The sequence below is a fragment of the Mirounga leonina genome, unplaced genomic scaffold, assembly GCF_011800145.1.
Source record: "Mirounga leonina isolate KUSES-001 unplaced genomic scaffold, KU_Mleo_1.0 Mir_153, whole genome shotgun sequence".
In the NCBI taxonomy this organism is placed as follows: Eukaryota; Metazoa; Chordata; class Mammalia; order Carnivora; family Phocidae; genus Mirounga; species Mirounga leonina.
The window spans coordinates 8,221,141-8,236,258 of record NW_023270387.1 but is presented as its reverse complement, the minus strand read 5'-3'; the positions used below and the strand labels follow the sequence as shown (position 1 = coordinate 8,236,258).

Here is a 15,118-nt window from a genome sequence, read left to right as displayed (position 1 = left end):
ATTATTAAATGCATAAATATTTTCAATTTTATACTGAAGTTTAGCTAAGATCAGGAAGACAAACGTAGAAGCAGATTTTCAAGGTTTACCATTATTGATGAGACTTGGGGCTTGAAGGTGCCTTAGTGATAAGAGTTGAAGTCCCTCATGCTAAAAGGAAGAAATGCAATTCGGGAAACTGTTAACTTGTGCAAGGTCATTTCAGTCATTTTTGTGTTTTCTACCATTTGATTCTCTGTTACAGATAAGAAGGTAAAATTTGTCTTTTTATTAGATTTTATTTATGTTTTTACATTTTTTATTTAAATTCAATTTAGTTAACATATAGTGTATTACTAGTTTCAGAGGTAGAGTTCAGTGATTCATCAGTTGCAAACAATACCCAGTGCTCATTCCATCATGTGCCCTCTTTAATGCCCAACCCCCAGTTACCCCAGCCCCCACCCACCTCCCCACCAGGAACTCTCAGTTTGTTTCCTAGAGTTAAGAGTCTCCTATGGTTTGGGGCACCTGGGTGGCTCAGTCAGTTGGGCGTCTGCCTTCAGCTAGGGTCACGGTCCTAGGATCCTGGGATTGAGTTCCGAGTCAGGCTCCCTGCTCAATGGGGAGTCTACTTCTCCCTCTCCCTCTGCCCCTCCCCTCTGCTCATGCTCTCTCTCTCTCTCAAATAAATAAATTAGAAAAAAAAAGTCTCTTATGGTTTGCCTCCCTCAAAAGGCTTCCTATTCATTCTGTTTTTCATCCTCATTCTGAATGGCCAGAAACCTCATGTTTCTACCCGTTTCTGTGGTGCTTCCCCAGGCTTCTTCCCCTTTTCCAAACCTCTCCAGATAGAACATGATTCTCTTGTTCTATTAAGGATAACTCATTTGACATTTTCAGAAGGAAATCCTGAAAAGACAACATCTAATCAGGGGACTAAATGCTTTATAATGGGAATTTTAGACATTCCATAGAAATGGTGGAAGAGCTGGATTTGGGGTTGTTTTTTTTTTTTTTGTCTTCAAATTTCTTTGAGAGAGAGAGAGAGAGAGTGAGCAAGAGAGAGAAGGAACAGGGGAAAGGGGAGGGAGAAACAGGCTCCTGGCTGAGCAGGGAGACAGACATGGGGCTCCATCCCTGGACTCCAGGATCATGACCTGAGCTGAAGGGAGTTTGTCTTCAAATTTCAGCATCCATTTTCTATTCTACTTACACCTGAGGTTGGTTTAGGCTGGCCCAGGCTAGACCTTTTGCTAAATTCTAATATCCTGTCAATGAGCATTACTACGTGGGTGTTTAATTACCATCAAAAACTCAGTATATTTCAACCTGAACCAGCCACTGTTCTTTTTCTACCAACTCTTCTGCTGAGCTCAGTTATTTCAATGAAACATTATTGTTTTGGTAACTAAGGCTGGAAACCTGGAGTGATTTTTGAGTATCTCATATCTCCAAACTCAGCATCCAAATAGTTATTTGTGTACATAACTGGTTTCCTTCTCTAGATTATAAGCCTCTTGAAAGTTGAAACAAAATTTTTAACCCATGGCACTTAGCAGCATCTCATATGCAGTTAGATGGTCAGTAAATAGTCATGGAGTGAATGTCAATTATAACAGAAGCTCTAGTTGTCATTATGTGTAGGAGGTGATTTAAGTAAGGTGTTTAAAATCATCATAAACAAGTAACTGAAGGAAGTCTTGCATGATGTTAGTTTCTATTTATTCTTCCCTGAACTCTAGGTGCATTGTTATTCCATTGTTCTATTCATAACATCCAAGGCCTGCCTGGGCCTGTTGCAGAAAATATCACTAGGGAGGTTCAAAGCCTCATCAGCTAACATGTTGCACCAACTCAAAATGCACTGTAACAATATGTCATCTGGGAAGGTGAACTAGTGAAAGAATTATTAAGCACCTGGCACCACTTTAGTATTATAAATGCAAACACTAACCATTCGAAAAGGAAAAGATTGAGGATATGCTAATGCATGTTGCCTTTAGTTCCAAAATAAATTTTATTTCAGCAATATATGAGTAGTTGTCCTGATTTCCAATTTTTTTACTTCTAACATAAATTTTAAAAAAAACTTTGCAAAAGTTGCCCCAGCAAAGGCTAGAAAAGATGAAGATAAATGATGCAAATATGTGATAATGATCTTTATTAAGCTCAAGGCATTACAAAGCAATCAAGGGTGTAAAATAAATGTGAAATCTCCTTAATGGCTAGGAGTTATGTCTCTTAATGCTCTTCCATCTTCGCTGCCCATTAATTACTTGGAGAAGCTTTTAAAAGTCCTGATGCCCTGGTTGCACTCCATCTTCCTTCAAGCACAATGTCTGGGCATAAACTCTTGTCAGGCATCAGTATTTTTAAAAGATATTCAGGTGATTCCAAAGTACAGCAGTTTGGAAACCCCTGTAATTGAGTAAGGGGAATAAGAAATATATCATGGAAAGCTGAAATCAATAAGATACTGTGAAAGTAGAAGGTCATTAAGGTCCTAGTCACAACTTAATTTTATTTTTATATGTTTTGGGCATATAGTAGATACTGAAATACTTAATATATTGAATTGAGCTAGACTTATTAACTTATGTCATTACTTGATATCCAGGTGCTCAACCACCATTTCCATAGTGCTTAGATGATCATTTCTCATACCTCCTAAGCATCAAAGATATTACAGTAGCCAGTGCAACCCTAGCTGTATTTCCAATAATAATATCTATCTTGCATCTCAGTTCAGCACTGGTGAAAGTTTTAAGTTCTAGCGGTCCAGCATGCCAGGAGCCATCCATATCCAGATTCTATTACCACTAGCAATGAAGTTTTTACTCCAGCCAGCAGGTAAGTAATCCATTTCCAAAATTCCATTTTAGAGTCTGTTTCCTTAAAACTGTCTCAGACTGGGTTTCTTAGAAACGGACTCTGAGATAGAGAACTGCATGTAGAAGGTTTATTAGGGAATCCTCTTGAGAGATATACCCATGAGGGAGTGAGAAAGATAGGACCGGCCAGAGGGACAGGTGGACCAATGATGCAGTTGCATTTGAGGACTCCGTCTATTTTATAGGGAACTCCGGAGATGGGGTGGCTCTTCAGAATTATAAGGGGGCCAGGTTTTTGTATCCCCACGTTAGCCAAAGGCTGCACTGCAGGCCATCCCTGGGAGGATATCTTTACTGTGAGATAGTTTCTGAGAGTAAGTCCCAGTGAGAAATGCAGCTTTGAGCCATTAGCTGCTGATGGTTCCAGCAGTTGGGGGATGATTGTGTTGACCCTAAAGAGGGGAACTGGTTGAAGGACCTCAGTATCTATTATACTGTTCAAAATAACTTATCTTTGGCCAATGGGAGCTCTTCATGTAGGCTCATGTCTTTTGACATGACCCACTGGTTTTGCATAACTTTCTTGCTTTCTGGTAAAATACATTCCAGGCTCATCTAATATATTACCTGAACTACAACTGGAATGAGCCATTTCTCCAAGGATTTTTTTTAAGTGACAAATGGTATTTAGAGACCACAAAATGAATGTCAGGATTCCTTACTAATTCTAGACCTTTCAGTGAACAGAACTAAAACACAAATTTTTAGGAAAAAAACTCAAGTTCATATTAATACTACCATTTCAAATTTAACATTATAGGATTTTTACTTAATTTCCTTGATTTTACACTTTTATCCCTTTTTCCTTACATTGAAAATCTTAGTTCATAACAACATTAAATATTTGTATTTCTCTATCCTAGTCTATTCTCTCTCTCTATAAAATTTCAAAAGGGTAATACTAACATTATAGTCTCTCTAGAATAGACTCCAATGTATTCTAGAGTCACTTGGATTTTGTCAAAGCAGTTTGCTTGATCTTTATTCTTTTTTTAAAAAAAGATTTTATTCATTTATTTGAGAGAGAGAGAGTGGAGCGAGAGAGCAGCAGAGGGAGAGGGAGAAGCAGACTCCTTACTGAGCAGGAGCCCGATGTGGAGCTCGATCCCAGGACCCTGGGATCATGACCTGGGTCAAAGGCAGACACTTAACCAACTGAGCTACCCAGGTGCTCCTGCTTGATCTTTGTTCTATTCAACTTGTTTATAGATATAGGCAGGATATATTCTTGCCAAATTTACAGATAACAGCCAAAACGATAAGAGAATTTATTGAATGACAGAATTGGGTCACACCTAATCCTGATTCCTTATAGTGATGGTCTAAATTTAACACAATGAAATATGACAGGTATAACTGTAATATGCAGTTGTTTTATACCCCATTTAATCCACAAAGCATTAGAAAAGACAATAAAATGATAAATATAAACTTATTATTTATTAATAAGAAAGGCTACCACTTTTTGAGGACTTACTGTATGCCAGGCACTTTGCTAAATACTTCATATAATTTTATAATTTTTAAAAAAGATTTTATTTATTTGACAGAGAGAGATAGTGAGAGCAGGAACACAAGCAGGGGGAGTGGGAGAGGGAGAAGCAGGCTTCCCGCCGAGCAGGGAGCCCGACACGGGGCTGGATCCCAGGACCCTGGAATCATGACCTGAGCCGAAGGCAGACGCTTAATGACGGAGCCACGCAGGCACCCTAATTTTATAATTTAATCTGGACAAGAACCTCATAAGACAATAGTAGTAGTAGTAATATCTATCATTTACAGAGCATTTACGGAGTATTTGGTGCTGTTCTAGGCATTTTATACTTAATTCTCATAACCCTACAAAGCCTTCCAGTTCTGGAAGTCTGATTCCAAGGCTATAGGCACACGTTTTACCCCCTTTTTTACAGATGAGATTTTGAAGATGAGAGAGACTGAGAAATTTCCCTAAATGTCTGGTAAACGAAGGACTGGGACTCAATCCCATGACACTTGATTTTAAGCTGATTTCTTTTTTTTTTTTTTTAAGATTTTATTTATTTATTTGAGACAGAGAGAATGAGAGAGAGAGAGCACATGAGAAGGGGGAGGGTCAGAGGGAGAAGCAGACTCCCTGCAGAGCAGGGAGCCCGATGCGGGACTCGATCCAGGGACTCCAGGATCATGACCTGAGCCGAAAGCAGTCGCTTAACCAACTGAGCCACCCAGGCGCCCTTTAAGCTGATTTCTTAATCAGCTTCCTGTCACAACAGCTAGACAGGCTCTGGACAAGGTGCGTTTGTGCACTGATTGTAATCTTGTTAACAACCCTGGGGGGTCACTCTTGTCCCTCCCATTTCACAGGTCAGAAATTGAAAGTTCAGGAGGTAAGCAGGTTGCTCCAGGCTACACAGACAGTGCATCGTAAAGTTGCAATTCACACCCAGGTCTGTCTAACTCTGAAGCCCATATTCTTAAACCTCAAGCTGTCCAGGAAGGGAAAGATGTAAAAAACCAATAGCATTGGGGCGCCTGGGTGGCTTAGTCGTTAAGCGCCTGCCTTCGGCTCGGGTCATGATTCCGGGGTCCTGGGATCGAGCCCCGCATCGGGCTCCCTGCTCGGCAGGAAGCCTGCTTCTCCCTCTCCCACTCCCCCTGCTTGTGTTCCCTCTCTAGCTGTCTCTCTGTCAAATAAATAAATAAAATCTTTAAAAAACAAAACAAAACAATAGCATTAGTGAAAAAAACTCCTTGCAAGTTCAACGTGAGGCAGTGGTGGGATGCCATGCCAACAAGGTGAATGCCACCTGAGGCTGCGTTCTAGAAATACGGTATCTGCAGCAAGGGAGGGGACAGTCCCACTCTCATCTGCAATGGCAGAGCATACCCGGGGCACTGTGTGTCCTGGGCTCCGCACTTTAAACAAGCATTACTGACATACCTGAAACTCCTCCACAGGTGAGCGCCGAGCATGGTGAAGCATCTGGAGTGAGGTGTCTATAGGAAGGACTGTTAAAAGTTGAGGTTAGCGCTCCAAAAGAGAAGGCTCAGGAGAGGCTGAAGAACTGGCATTTGAAGTGTCTTCATGCGGTCGAGCGTCAGCTACAGTCTATAGTTCCAGAGAAGTAAGGCTTCCATTAGGAGGAATTGGCACCTCCAAGGGAAGAAGCACCGCTTGGTATCTGGAGCTTTTTAGAAATGAAATGGGCTTCCTTTTAAGAGAACGAATTCTTTTTCACTGGTGAAGAACTTGAATGACCCCTTACTGTGGGTTTAAAGACTTATATGTCAGGTGCCGTGGTTCTTAAATTTTAGTGGGTATAAGAATCATCTGGAAGTACTTGTGATCTACTGATTCTCAGGCTTCACCTTTAGAAGCATCTGCATTTTTAACAGGCAGCGCAGTGGGGCCCAACGAGGTGGTCAGTGACCCACACTTTGAGAACCAATGAGATTAGATAAACTCCAAGATCTTTTCCACTTATTTTGCAAATAAACATTCTAGCAAAAAATGTGTGTTGTCAACATAACGATTGTTCAAAGAAAGTTGTCTTAAGTTTTATACACGACCCAAGACAAAATTCTTTAATATGTTGACAGTTACAATTAGAGACAAAATTACTGGAATGTAGGATATTAGGATATGGAAGGAGAAGGCTTGATTCTCAATCTATGTCATAAGAGACAAGACTTTAATAGCAAAATAGAAGAGACAAATCCAGGTGGAAAATCTTTTTTCAGATGTTCAGATTTTAAAGAACTCACTCTGCGTATACCAGGGAGGAATCTGATGGGGACCTGGAAGAAGCTATTTAATTACCCTAACGGACTGCCCCTGTGTAAGGTTAAACACCTGTCAGGCTCTGGGACCCAGGTTTATATAAACTTCAGCCTAAAACTAACAGAACAGGTGTAGGGGAGAGTGTCTTCTAACGCTGACCTGCTTTTTGTTGGGCTAAAGCACTTTTTCTGGCAAGTATCATGTATGTTTGATTAACTTTAACTTTTACTTAAAGCATGTGACCTGAGAGCCACATTTTAGAACTACTATATCCTGAAATGTTTTGCTCTCTGTAAACATGTTTTTAAAAAGCATTGCTTGGGTATAATTGACTGTCTTGTATCAGGGCTTTTTTTTTCATTAAAAGATTTTGTTTATTTAACAGAGAGAGAGAGCACAAGTAGGTGGAGCAACAGACAGAGGGAGAGGGAGAAGTAGGCTTCCCGCTGAGCAGGGAGCCTGATGCGGGGCTCGATCCCGGGACCCTGGGATCATGATCTGAACCCAAGGCAGACGCTTAACAGACTGAGCCACCCAGGCCCCCCTCCCCTTTTTTGACTTAAGTTGCATAGTGGTGTTTCATTTGTTGCTTAAGTGTACTGAAGTTTTGAAAAGCGGGTCTTTTTTTTTCTTTGAAAATATTAAAAACTGACTAGTTGAGGAATTGGTGCTCCTGGCTGTTTCGTTAATTGATAGTATCGATGCGCTTATTTCGTTCATGAAGGACTAGCAAACGATTTCTACTTTAAACGTAAGGTCTATAAAACTTCCCAGTGGCAATTACATGTTGATAACCAGTGTGACCCTGTTTCTATTTTAATTTATTCTCGCTTCCTTTTAATGGTTGCAGACCTCCTTTCTCTTGAATCATGAGGGATGAAATTGCAACAGCAGTTTTCTTTGTCACAAGACTGGTGAAAAAACATGACAAATTGAGTAAACAGCAAGTAAAAGACTTCGCAGAAAAGCTGATGACGATCTTGTTTGAAACCTACAGAAGTCACTGGCACTCTGACTTCCCTTCCAAAGGGCAAGCCTTCAGGTGAGAGGCGGTGTGTAGGACGGCAAAGGGAAGGAAGTCACAAGCGAGTGATCGCCATTGGCAAGGATTCTGTCGGCAGAGTCTGAGTAACATAAGTTTTATGGGCTCAAGCTGATTTGAACGTGGGCTTGAAAGAAAGATTCAGCAGGCGGCAGTGCGTAGTTGAAACCTATGTAGCTTAAATGATAGTTGAAGGCTTATAGGGCAAACTCCCTTATGTGAGGTGGATTAAGCAGAGAACATTCGTCACACTAATTGTGTGGCTTAGTGATGCAACTCACATTCTGAGTAGCTGTGTAAAAAGTCGATGGTTCTACCCATAGAACGTGGAGGGCGGGGACGGGGCAGGGGTCGCGGGTGAGGGGGGAGCTGTGTGTATTGGAGCCGTTTGCCCATCACATGATTCTTCTACTAAGGCGCCTGTCACCCCATCTTTGTTTCCCTTTCCTTGCTTTTTAAAGGTGTATCAGGATAAATAATATTCAGAATAAAGATCCCATTCTAGAAAGGGCTTGTGCTGAAAGTAAAGTGGATTTTTCTCACCTGGGACTTCCAAAGGAGATGACCCTATGGGTAGATCCCTTTGAAGTGTGCTGTAGGTGAGTAATCTCATGGGAGCGGGTGTGCCTGTGACCCCCGGAAACCTTGGTTACATAGTCAGTTCTGTACACCTTTGTGAGAGATGATGCGCCACAGCCCTGCGTTAGTGGTTAGCAGGCCGAGGGCCTTGGCCCGTTAAGGTTTCGGATGCAAACTTGATTCGCGCAAATTTCCATTAGGAGCGGATGGCCTGGAAGCACAAAGACTTTACATAGTATTTGAAATCTGACTTTAATCCCTGCACTTCATTGCCAACCGTAGATAATAACGTCTAAGGATTATAGGCAGTATCAAAGGGCAGAGAAGTTGCAATGCAGTCCTTTAGCTGAACTGAAAGAAACTAGTTCTTGTCTTTTTCTGAAAAATTCACCGAGAGCGCTTAGAGAATAACCCCCATTAATTACCACCCTGTGGTAGCTGAAGGTCACAGCGTCTCTTAACTTGCTTTGCCGTCAAACCATTTCCATTTGTTTAAAATAACTTTTTGCAGATTAGTGAGTGGTCTGTAGAAAAGAGTAGAGATAAAAACAACTTGTGAAATTTTGAATCCCTAACGAATACTTTATTTTCTTTTCCCACTTAGGTATGGTGAGAAAAATCACCCATTTACAATCGCTTCTTTTAAAGGCAGGTGGGAGCAACGGGAGCTTTCCCAACGGATCAGCTGTGCCGTTAATAGAGCCACTTTAGACCACTCCTCTGGCGTTTCCTCCGATGAAGAAAGTTGTAACAAAGAACCTCAGATCATTCCTAAAGTGAGCAATCCAAAGAGTATTTACCAGGTGAAGTGTGTTCCAGTTCTTCTCTATGCTTCCCCCCATTCTAATTCTAAAAAGAATTTATTCACTGTAAAAGTGGAAAACAGAAAAAACTGTAAAGATTAAAATCACAATAACAATTTGGAAAAGTTTTTTCTTCTATATGTAGTTTCTCTACTTGGCTGAGTGCTCAGGAGCTACAGTCTTCTGTAATACTGTTTTTCTGTGTAGTATTTGAACACAAGTTTCCTTTCATCCAAATTCCTTCCTGATTAAATATTAAAATTAGTGGGCTTTCTTGCCAGCAGAAAATAACATACCATTTGTAGAAAATCTGGAATACTAAGAAATGATCAAAGGTCTGTAATCCCACCACAAGAACAGTTTTTCTAAAAATAATGAAATATATTTTAGCCACAACTAGAAAGATATGTATATTTATATGTTGGAAATAAGTTTCATGAAACAATACTCATCCTTACTTGGCATAATGCCCTCCATATTTTCTATTAAATTAAATTGATTCCAACCACCTAAATGGATTTCATGACCCAGAAATAGTGGCAACCCTCAATGTGAAAAACACTGATCTAGACTCTCTATTGATACGGTTATGTATATACTTGTTTGTATGTTTTTTGAAATTAATCCTTTATGCATGTTAAGACAATTTAAATACTTACTTTTTCCCTTGTAATTTATTTAATCTATTACTGGCAATCATCTAGATTTTCACATTGTTGTGATATAAAAAAAGCTGATAACTTGTAGAGATGACTGAATTTTAAGTTATTTCTGGAGACTTGATCCTCAGACTTGGAATTACTGGGTGATAGGATATGGCCAAAGTACCGTCTAGGGAGGTTTTATTTATTTGTACTCTAACTAGCTCCATGTGAAAGTGTCTGTTTTATCATTTTTGCTAAAATTGGTTATTCTCATTTAAAAATAATTTGCTAAAGATACTGTTATAGACTATTAATTTAAGCATTAAAGAAACCCAACTCTCCACATGCCCAAATGTTTTGGGTACTTACTGTCTTATGAATTTTTTCTTTACCCATTTACCATTTGAGGTCTTAATATATTATTAGTACAGGTTCTTCAAAGGTTAGAAATATTTTAACCCCTTTTCATATTACTGGCAAATATTTATTCTGGTAGTTTGGAAACTAAACTCTACAGTTTATTATATAGTTCTCCATGTATAAAAGTTTAAAACCATGTAATGACATATATACCTTTAATTCTATTCTTAGGCTTAGAAAGATTTTCTTCCATCTAGGGATCAGATCTACAGTCAGCCATACACTTGTAGAACAATATCTTTTCAGAGTGTGGTCTGCAAAACATCTGTATTGGTCATTTGGGATGTTGAAAATGGATATTTCTAGACCTCAGCCCTAGAGGTTACGATTAGACAGTTTTGGGTTAAGCCAGTGAGGGGAGGGGTGGGTAGAAGAGAACCCAAGAATATACACAAATTTGAAGATGTGTTTTTAAGTATTTTAGTTGGATTAAAGATTTAATTTTGTTAAAAGGTATGACATGACTTTATTACCCCCCCCCATGCTAGACAATTTTCCAAGGATCATCATCTGCTTTGATTTCTATTCATTTGTACTCTCTATGCTTTTTAAAGGCTTAGCTTCTGAGTTATGGGTTTGTGTTTAGTATTTCGGTCTAGCTTATTACTTTAGAGATGATCTTCATACCTTTTTTATTTTTTTTTTCCAGGTTGAAAACTTGGAACAGCCCTTTCAATCTTGGTTCCATGTCTCCCGCAAAAAGAATATGGCAGATGGCCGCATGGGCCTCCTAGGGAACACTTATCATGCACTGCATAAAAATCCCAAGGGTCCGAGGCCTGCTCCTGTCCCCCGGGTGGACAGGTACCACTGGGTCAACATGAACCGATAATGCAGTGGCTGGGCACTCGGTGGGATGGAGCTCAGAGGAGCTGCTTCATTTTCTTTAAAACAAAAGGGAGTTTAAGGTTGAGAGGCCCATGAAACAGAAAAAGTAATCCCATCAGGGACTAGGGTGGCATAATGGTGAATCCTCTCACACAGATCATGACTATGTTCTTAGCTGTACTTTTTAACTCTTACTTAATTTTATGTGAAGTTTTATGTAACACTAATGAATGTATTCAGTAAGGTAATAGAATGAAGATATTGACCTGTGATAAGATTCAATGAATTATGAAAAGTAACAGTTTAAATAAACATACTATGTTTTTAATACCTTTTCTAGTTCAGTGTTTTGCAAGAAAGCTTCGAAAGTTTGTGTTTCTTCATTAGCCATTAAGGCAGGTAGACCTTCACCTGGGGAAGTGTGATCCCCATGATACGGTCTCCTGGCCACACTCTGTTACCCATCATTGCTGCTCTATTTCACAAGGCCGCTAGGAGTTAGTTTTAAAATTACTCTTTAAGATACAAAATTCCCTTGTTTGTGTGTCTTTTAAAAATTTTGATCTATTTCTAAACCTCTTAATAGACTTAATTATGACTTATTTTATAAGTGACACCTGTCCATTATAAGGATTCAAGCTAATGGAATTAAAATTAAAAACTTAAAAAAAAAATTAAGCTAAGCAAAAAAATGTACCACCAAGAAAAAAAATCCCTACCATCCATCCAGAAACTATCATTATTAACATTAAATGGTGACCATTTTTACAGTCATGCTATATATGTATACAGATGTAAGAACTGATACACAATTTAATAAGAAAAACCATATGATAGGAGCTAAACAAGTAACTAAAATTAAAAATTAAATTCAAGTATCTTAGCAAAACAAAGATACCTAAGGTGAAATATTCATAAATTTTTCTACCACAAAGTATTTTATTCCCTGAAAGATTTCCCTGGAGTTAAACACTAGGAATCTGGAAACTTATCTTTAAAACTTTGTTTTTCAATTTTATACAGTAGTATTTGTTGCTATGCAAGCTGCAGAAATAAGCATTCTTAATTTTTTCCCCCAAGGACCAGTTAAGTGAGTATTAAAATCTTAGGTCATGCTTTCTTTCTCTTACAATTTCATAGATCTCACATGAAACTGTCTTTGGCACGATACTGTGGAGAAATTGGAGACCAGTTTGATTTCCCCAAATCCCCGCCACTCACACCAACATGAGTTTTACTTTCTTAGGTGACTTCCTTTGCCTGCCAGTCTGAAAACCTTTTCTTTATACTGGAAGTCTTTGTCCATGTGTCAGTCATTCTACCAGTTTCCTCCAAAATATTGTGTTCCTTTCTGATCTGCAGATTTTATTTTTCTAGAGCAATCTACAGTATTTTAATACTTTATCGGTCCATCCATTTTAGGGATACCAACTCTCCAGATGCTGGATCATTTCTTTGTTTGTCATAACTATTTATCTGATTGCTTTAGTATCTTTCATTTTTTTAAACCATGATTATCTTAAGTCTTCTGCCAGTTTTATTCTCAGTCCTGTTTAGTCTTCGTTTCTTACCTGTTTCTTAGTGCCATAATGATGTTATTTTGGATTTCAATGAGCAACTCTCTGTAGGAGTTATTCCCATGTATAGTGTGACTAGAAAGTGAAAACTGTATAAAATAGTTACTATATGTAAAAACAAAATACTTAGATGTGATAGAAGAATGGGTTTCTAAGAACCTTTGCACAGAGGATTTTATTAACACTTGTCTCTTGAAGTGTGTGAGGTTTTTTGTTTTTGTTTTTTTAAACCAAAAAACAAAACTACTTCCAGCCAACAGAGAGGATAAATCTGTGGCATGTATATTACCACTTCTGTGATCCATGCCATGATGGACCTCACTAATGAGTCACCATATTCTTATTTGGGTGCACGGATGACATCAAAATTCTGTGCACACAGTACCAGACATAACCATTAAAATGAATTGTTCCAAGTGGGGACTCAAAAAGAAATCAATTCCACCACGATTGATGATTGGCCCAGAGGGAGCCATCCATGAGCTTTAGAGCCCTGTGTAATTTTTTAAAGCTTCCCATGTGGCCCTGAGACAAGGGTATAGGGGAAAATTTAATGAACTATATATTTCTTGCTTTGATTAAAAGTGATCAATACAGTTGAAAAACCCCCAAATAAATGAATACTGTGTCTATTAGAATATAAGTATAATAACCAAATTAGATCTTCCTAATCTGGATTTTGAAATTTTCTATGAGTATGTACCACTTTTTTTCTTTAAAAAATTAAACTTTTTGAGAGAGCTATTGATTCACATGCTTTTAAAAGGTAGACCCTGTGTACCCTTTACCTAGTTTTCACCAGTGGTAACATTTTGCAAAACGATACTATAATATTACAAAGAGATACTGACACGATGCAGTTGGGATACAGAACATTTCCATCGTCCCCTTTTATGGCCACACCCACTTCCTCCCGCTCCCAGCCCTTCCTCAACCCCCTGACAACCACTAAATTCTTATCCCCCATTTCTGTAATTTTGCCGTCTCCAGAATGTTATAAATGGAATCCTACTATAGGCTACCTTTTGGGATTGGCTTTTTTTTTCACTAAAGCCTAGTTCTCCAGAGATTCATCCAGATTGTTGCACGAAGCTGTATTTTGTTCCTTATACGGCTGAGTAGTCTTCCATGGAACAGATATACCACAATTTGTTTAACCATTTGTATGTTGAAGAATGACAACTGGGTTGTTTCTAGTTTGAGGGATGATGAATAAAACTGCTATAAACATTCATATATACACAATGTGTGAGCATAAATTTTTATTTCTCTGGGATAAATGCCTAAGAGAGTAATTGCTGGGTCGTATGGTAGTTGCATGTTTAGTTTTTTAAGAAACTGCCAGACTGTCTTACAGAGTGCTGTACCATTTCATATTGCCACAAGCAATGCATGAGTGATCTCCTTTCCCCATGTTTGTGCCAGACTTTGGGGTTCTGGATTTATCCTTTTTTTCTTTCAGGACTAGAAAAATGTAGTGCCTCTTCTCCTAGTTTCTATGGCTTCTAATGAGAAATCTGCTGTGATTCACATTTTTAACTCTATAGCTGTCTTTTTTTTTTTTTTTTTTTTTTTCTGGCTGCTTTCAAGATTTTTTTCTTTGCTTTTAGTTTTTGGAAGTTTAATTATGATGTGTCTTGGTGTGGATTTTTTTTTTAATTTATTTATCCTACTTGGGATTCATTCAGCTCCTTGAATCTGTAGATTTGCTTCTTTCCAAATGTGGGGAGTTTTCAGCCATTCTTTCTTTGAGTACTTGTATAGCCTGCCCTCTTTGTCTTCTCCTCCTGAGAGTCTGACGACTTGAATGCTAGGTCATTTGTTATAGTGTCCCAGGTCCCTGCGGCTCTACACATTCATTTCTTCTGTCTTTTCCCCACTCTGCTGTTCAGATTTGGTAATTTCTATCATTCTGTCTAAAAATCCACTGACTTTCCCCATCTCTGTCCCTTCTATTTTACTGTTGAGCCCATTGAGTGAACTTTTTATTTTGGCTTTTATATTTTTCGGTTCTAAAATGTTCATTGGATTTTTTTGTCTTCTCTTTCTTCTTCTGTGACTTTATGGTTTTTTTTTTCTTGAGATTTCCCATTTTTTCATTTATCTCAAGCATGTCCATAATTGTTGAAGCATTTTTGTGATGGCTTCTTTAAATTTTTTCCTATAACTCTAATATCTTTGTCATCTCGGTGTTGGCACCTGTTTATTGCCTTTTTTCACGCAGTTTTTTTTAAATCTTTCTGGTTTTTACTATGATAAATGATTTTTGCCTGAAACCTGTACATTTTGTGACATTATAAGACTTGGGGTCCTATTTAAACTTTGTTTTAGCTGATTTCCTTTGACACCATTCCACTGGTGGTGGGAGAGGGGAGCGGGGGTGGGGGGTGTGGGGGGGTGCTGCCTTGTTTCTGCCTGGCGGTAGCTAAAAGTCCAGGTTCCCCACTTGCTCTCCACCGCTACCTAAGGAAGGGGTTGCTCGTACCTGCTGGGCAGGTATGGGAGTTCAAGCTCCTCATGTGGCTTGCAGGAACACTTTGCTGAGGTTGGCCTCATTGCCGACGGGCAGTGGGAGAAGTCCTGACTCTCCAC

At 38.9% G+C, this 15,118-nt stretch overlaps 2 protein-coding genes across 2 annotated transcripts in view; one reads left to right on the top strand and one right to left on the bottom strand.

The window, feature by feature from the left end:
• The window catches only part of BTG4 (BTG anti-proliferation factor 4), a 46,171-nt gene extending 34,746 nt beyond the window's left edge, over positions 1–11,425 (top strand). The window contains exons 3-6 of the mRNA XM_035008905.1: positions 7,484–7,675; positions 8,137–8,274; positions 8,859–9,057; positions 10,771–11,425. Of these exons, the coding sequence (XP_034864796.1) occupies positions 7,503–7,675; positions 8,137–8,274; positions 8,859–9,057; positions 10,771–10,953 (693 nt within the window). The 5' untranslated portion in view covers positions 7,484–7,502 and the 3' untranslated portion in view covers positions 10,954–11,425. The remainder of the gene's footprint in view (positions 1–7,483; positions 7,676–8,136; positions 8,275–8,858; positions 9,058–10,770) is intronic.
• Positions 8,811–15,118, bottom strand: part of LOC118013216 — a 32,444-nt gene continuing 26,136 nt past the window's right edge. The window contains exon 9 of the mRNA XM_035008901.1: positions 8,811–9,025. Coding sequence (XP_034864792.1) covers positions 9,020–9,025 — 6 coding nt within the window. The 3' untranslated portion in view covers positions 8,811–9,019. The remainder of the gene's footprint in view (positions 9,026–15,118) is intronic.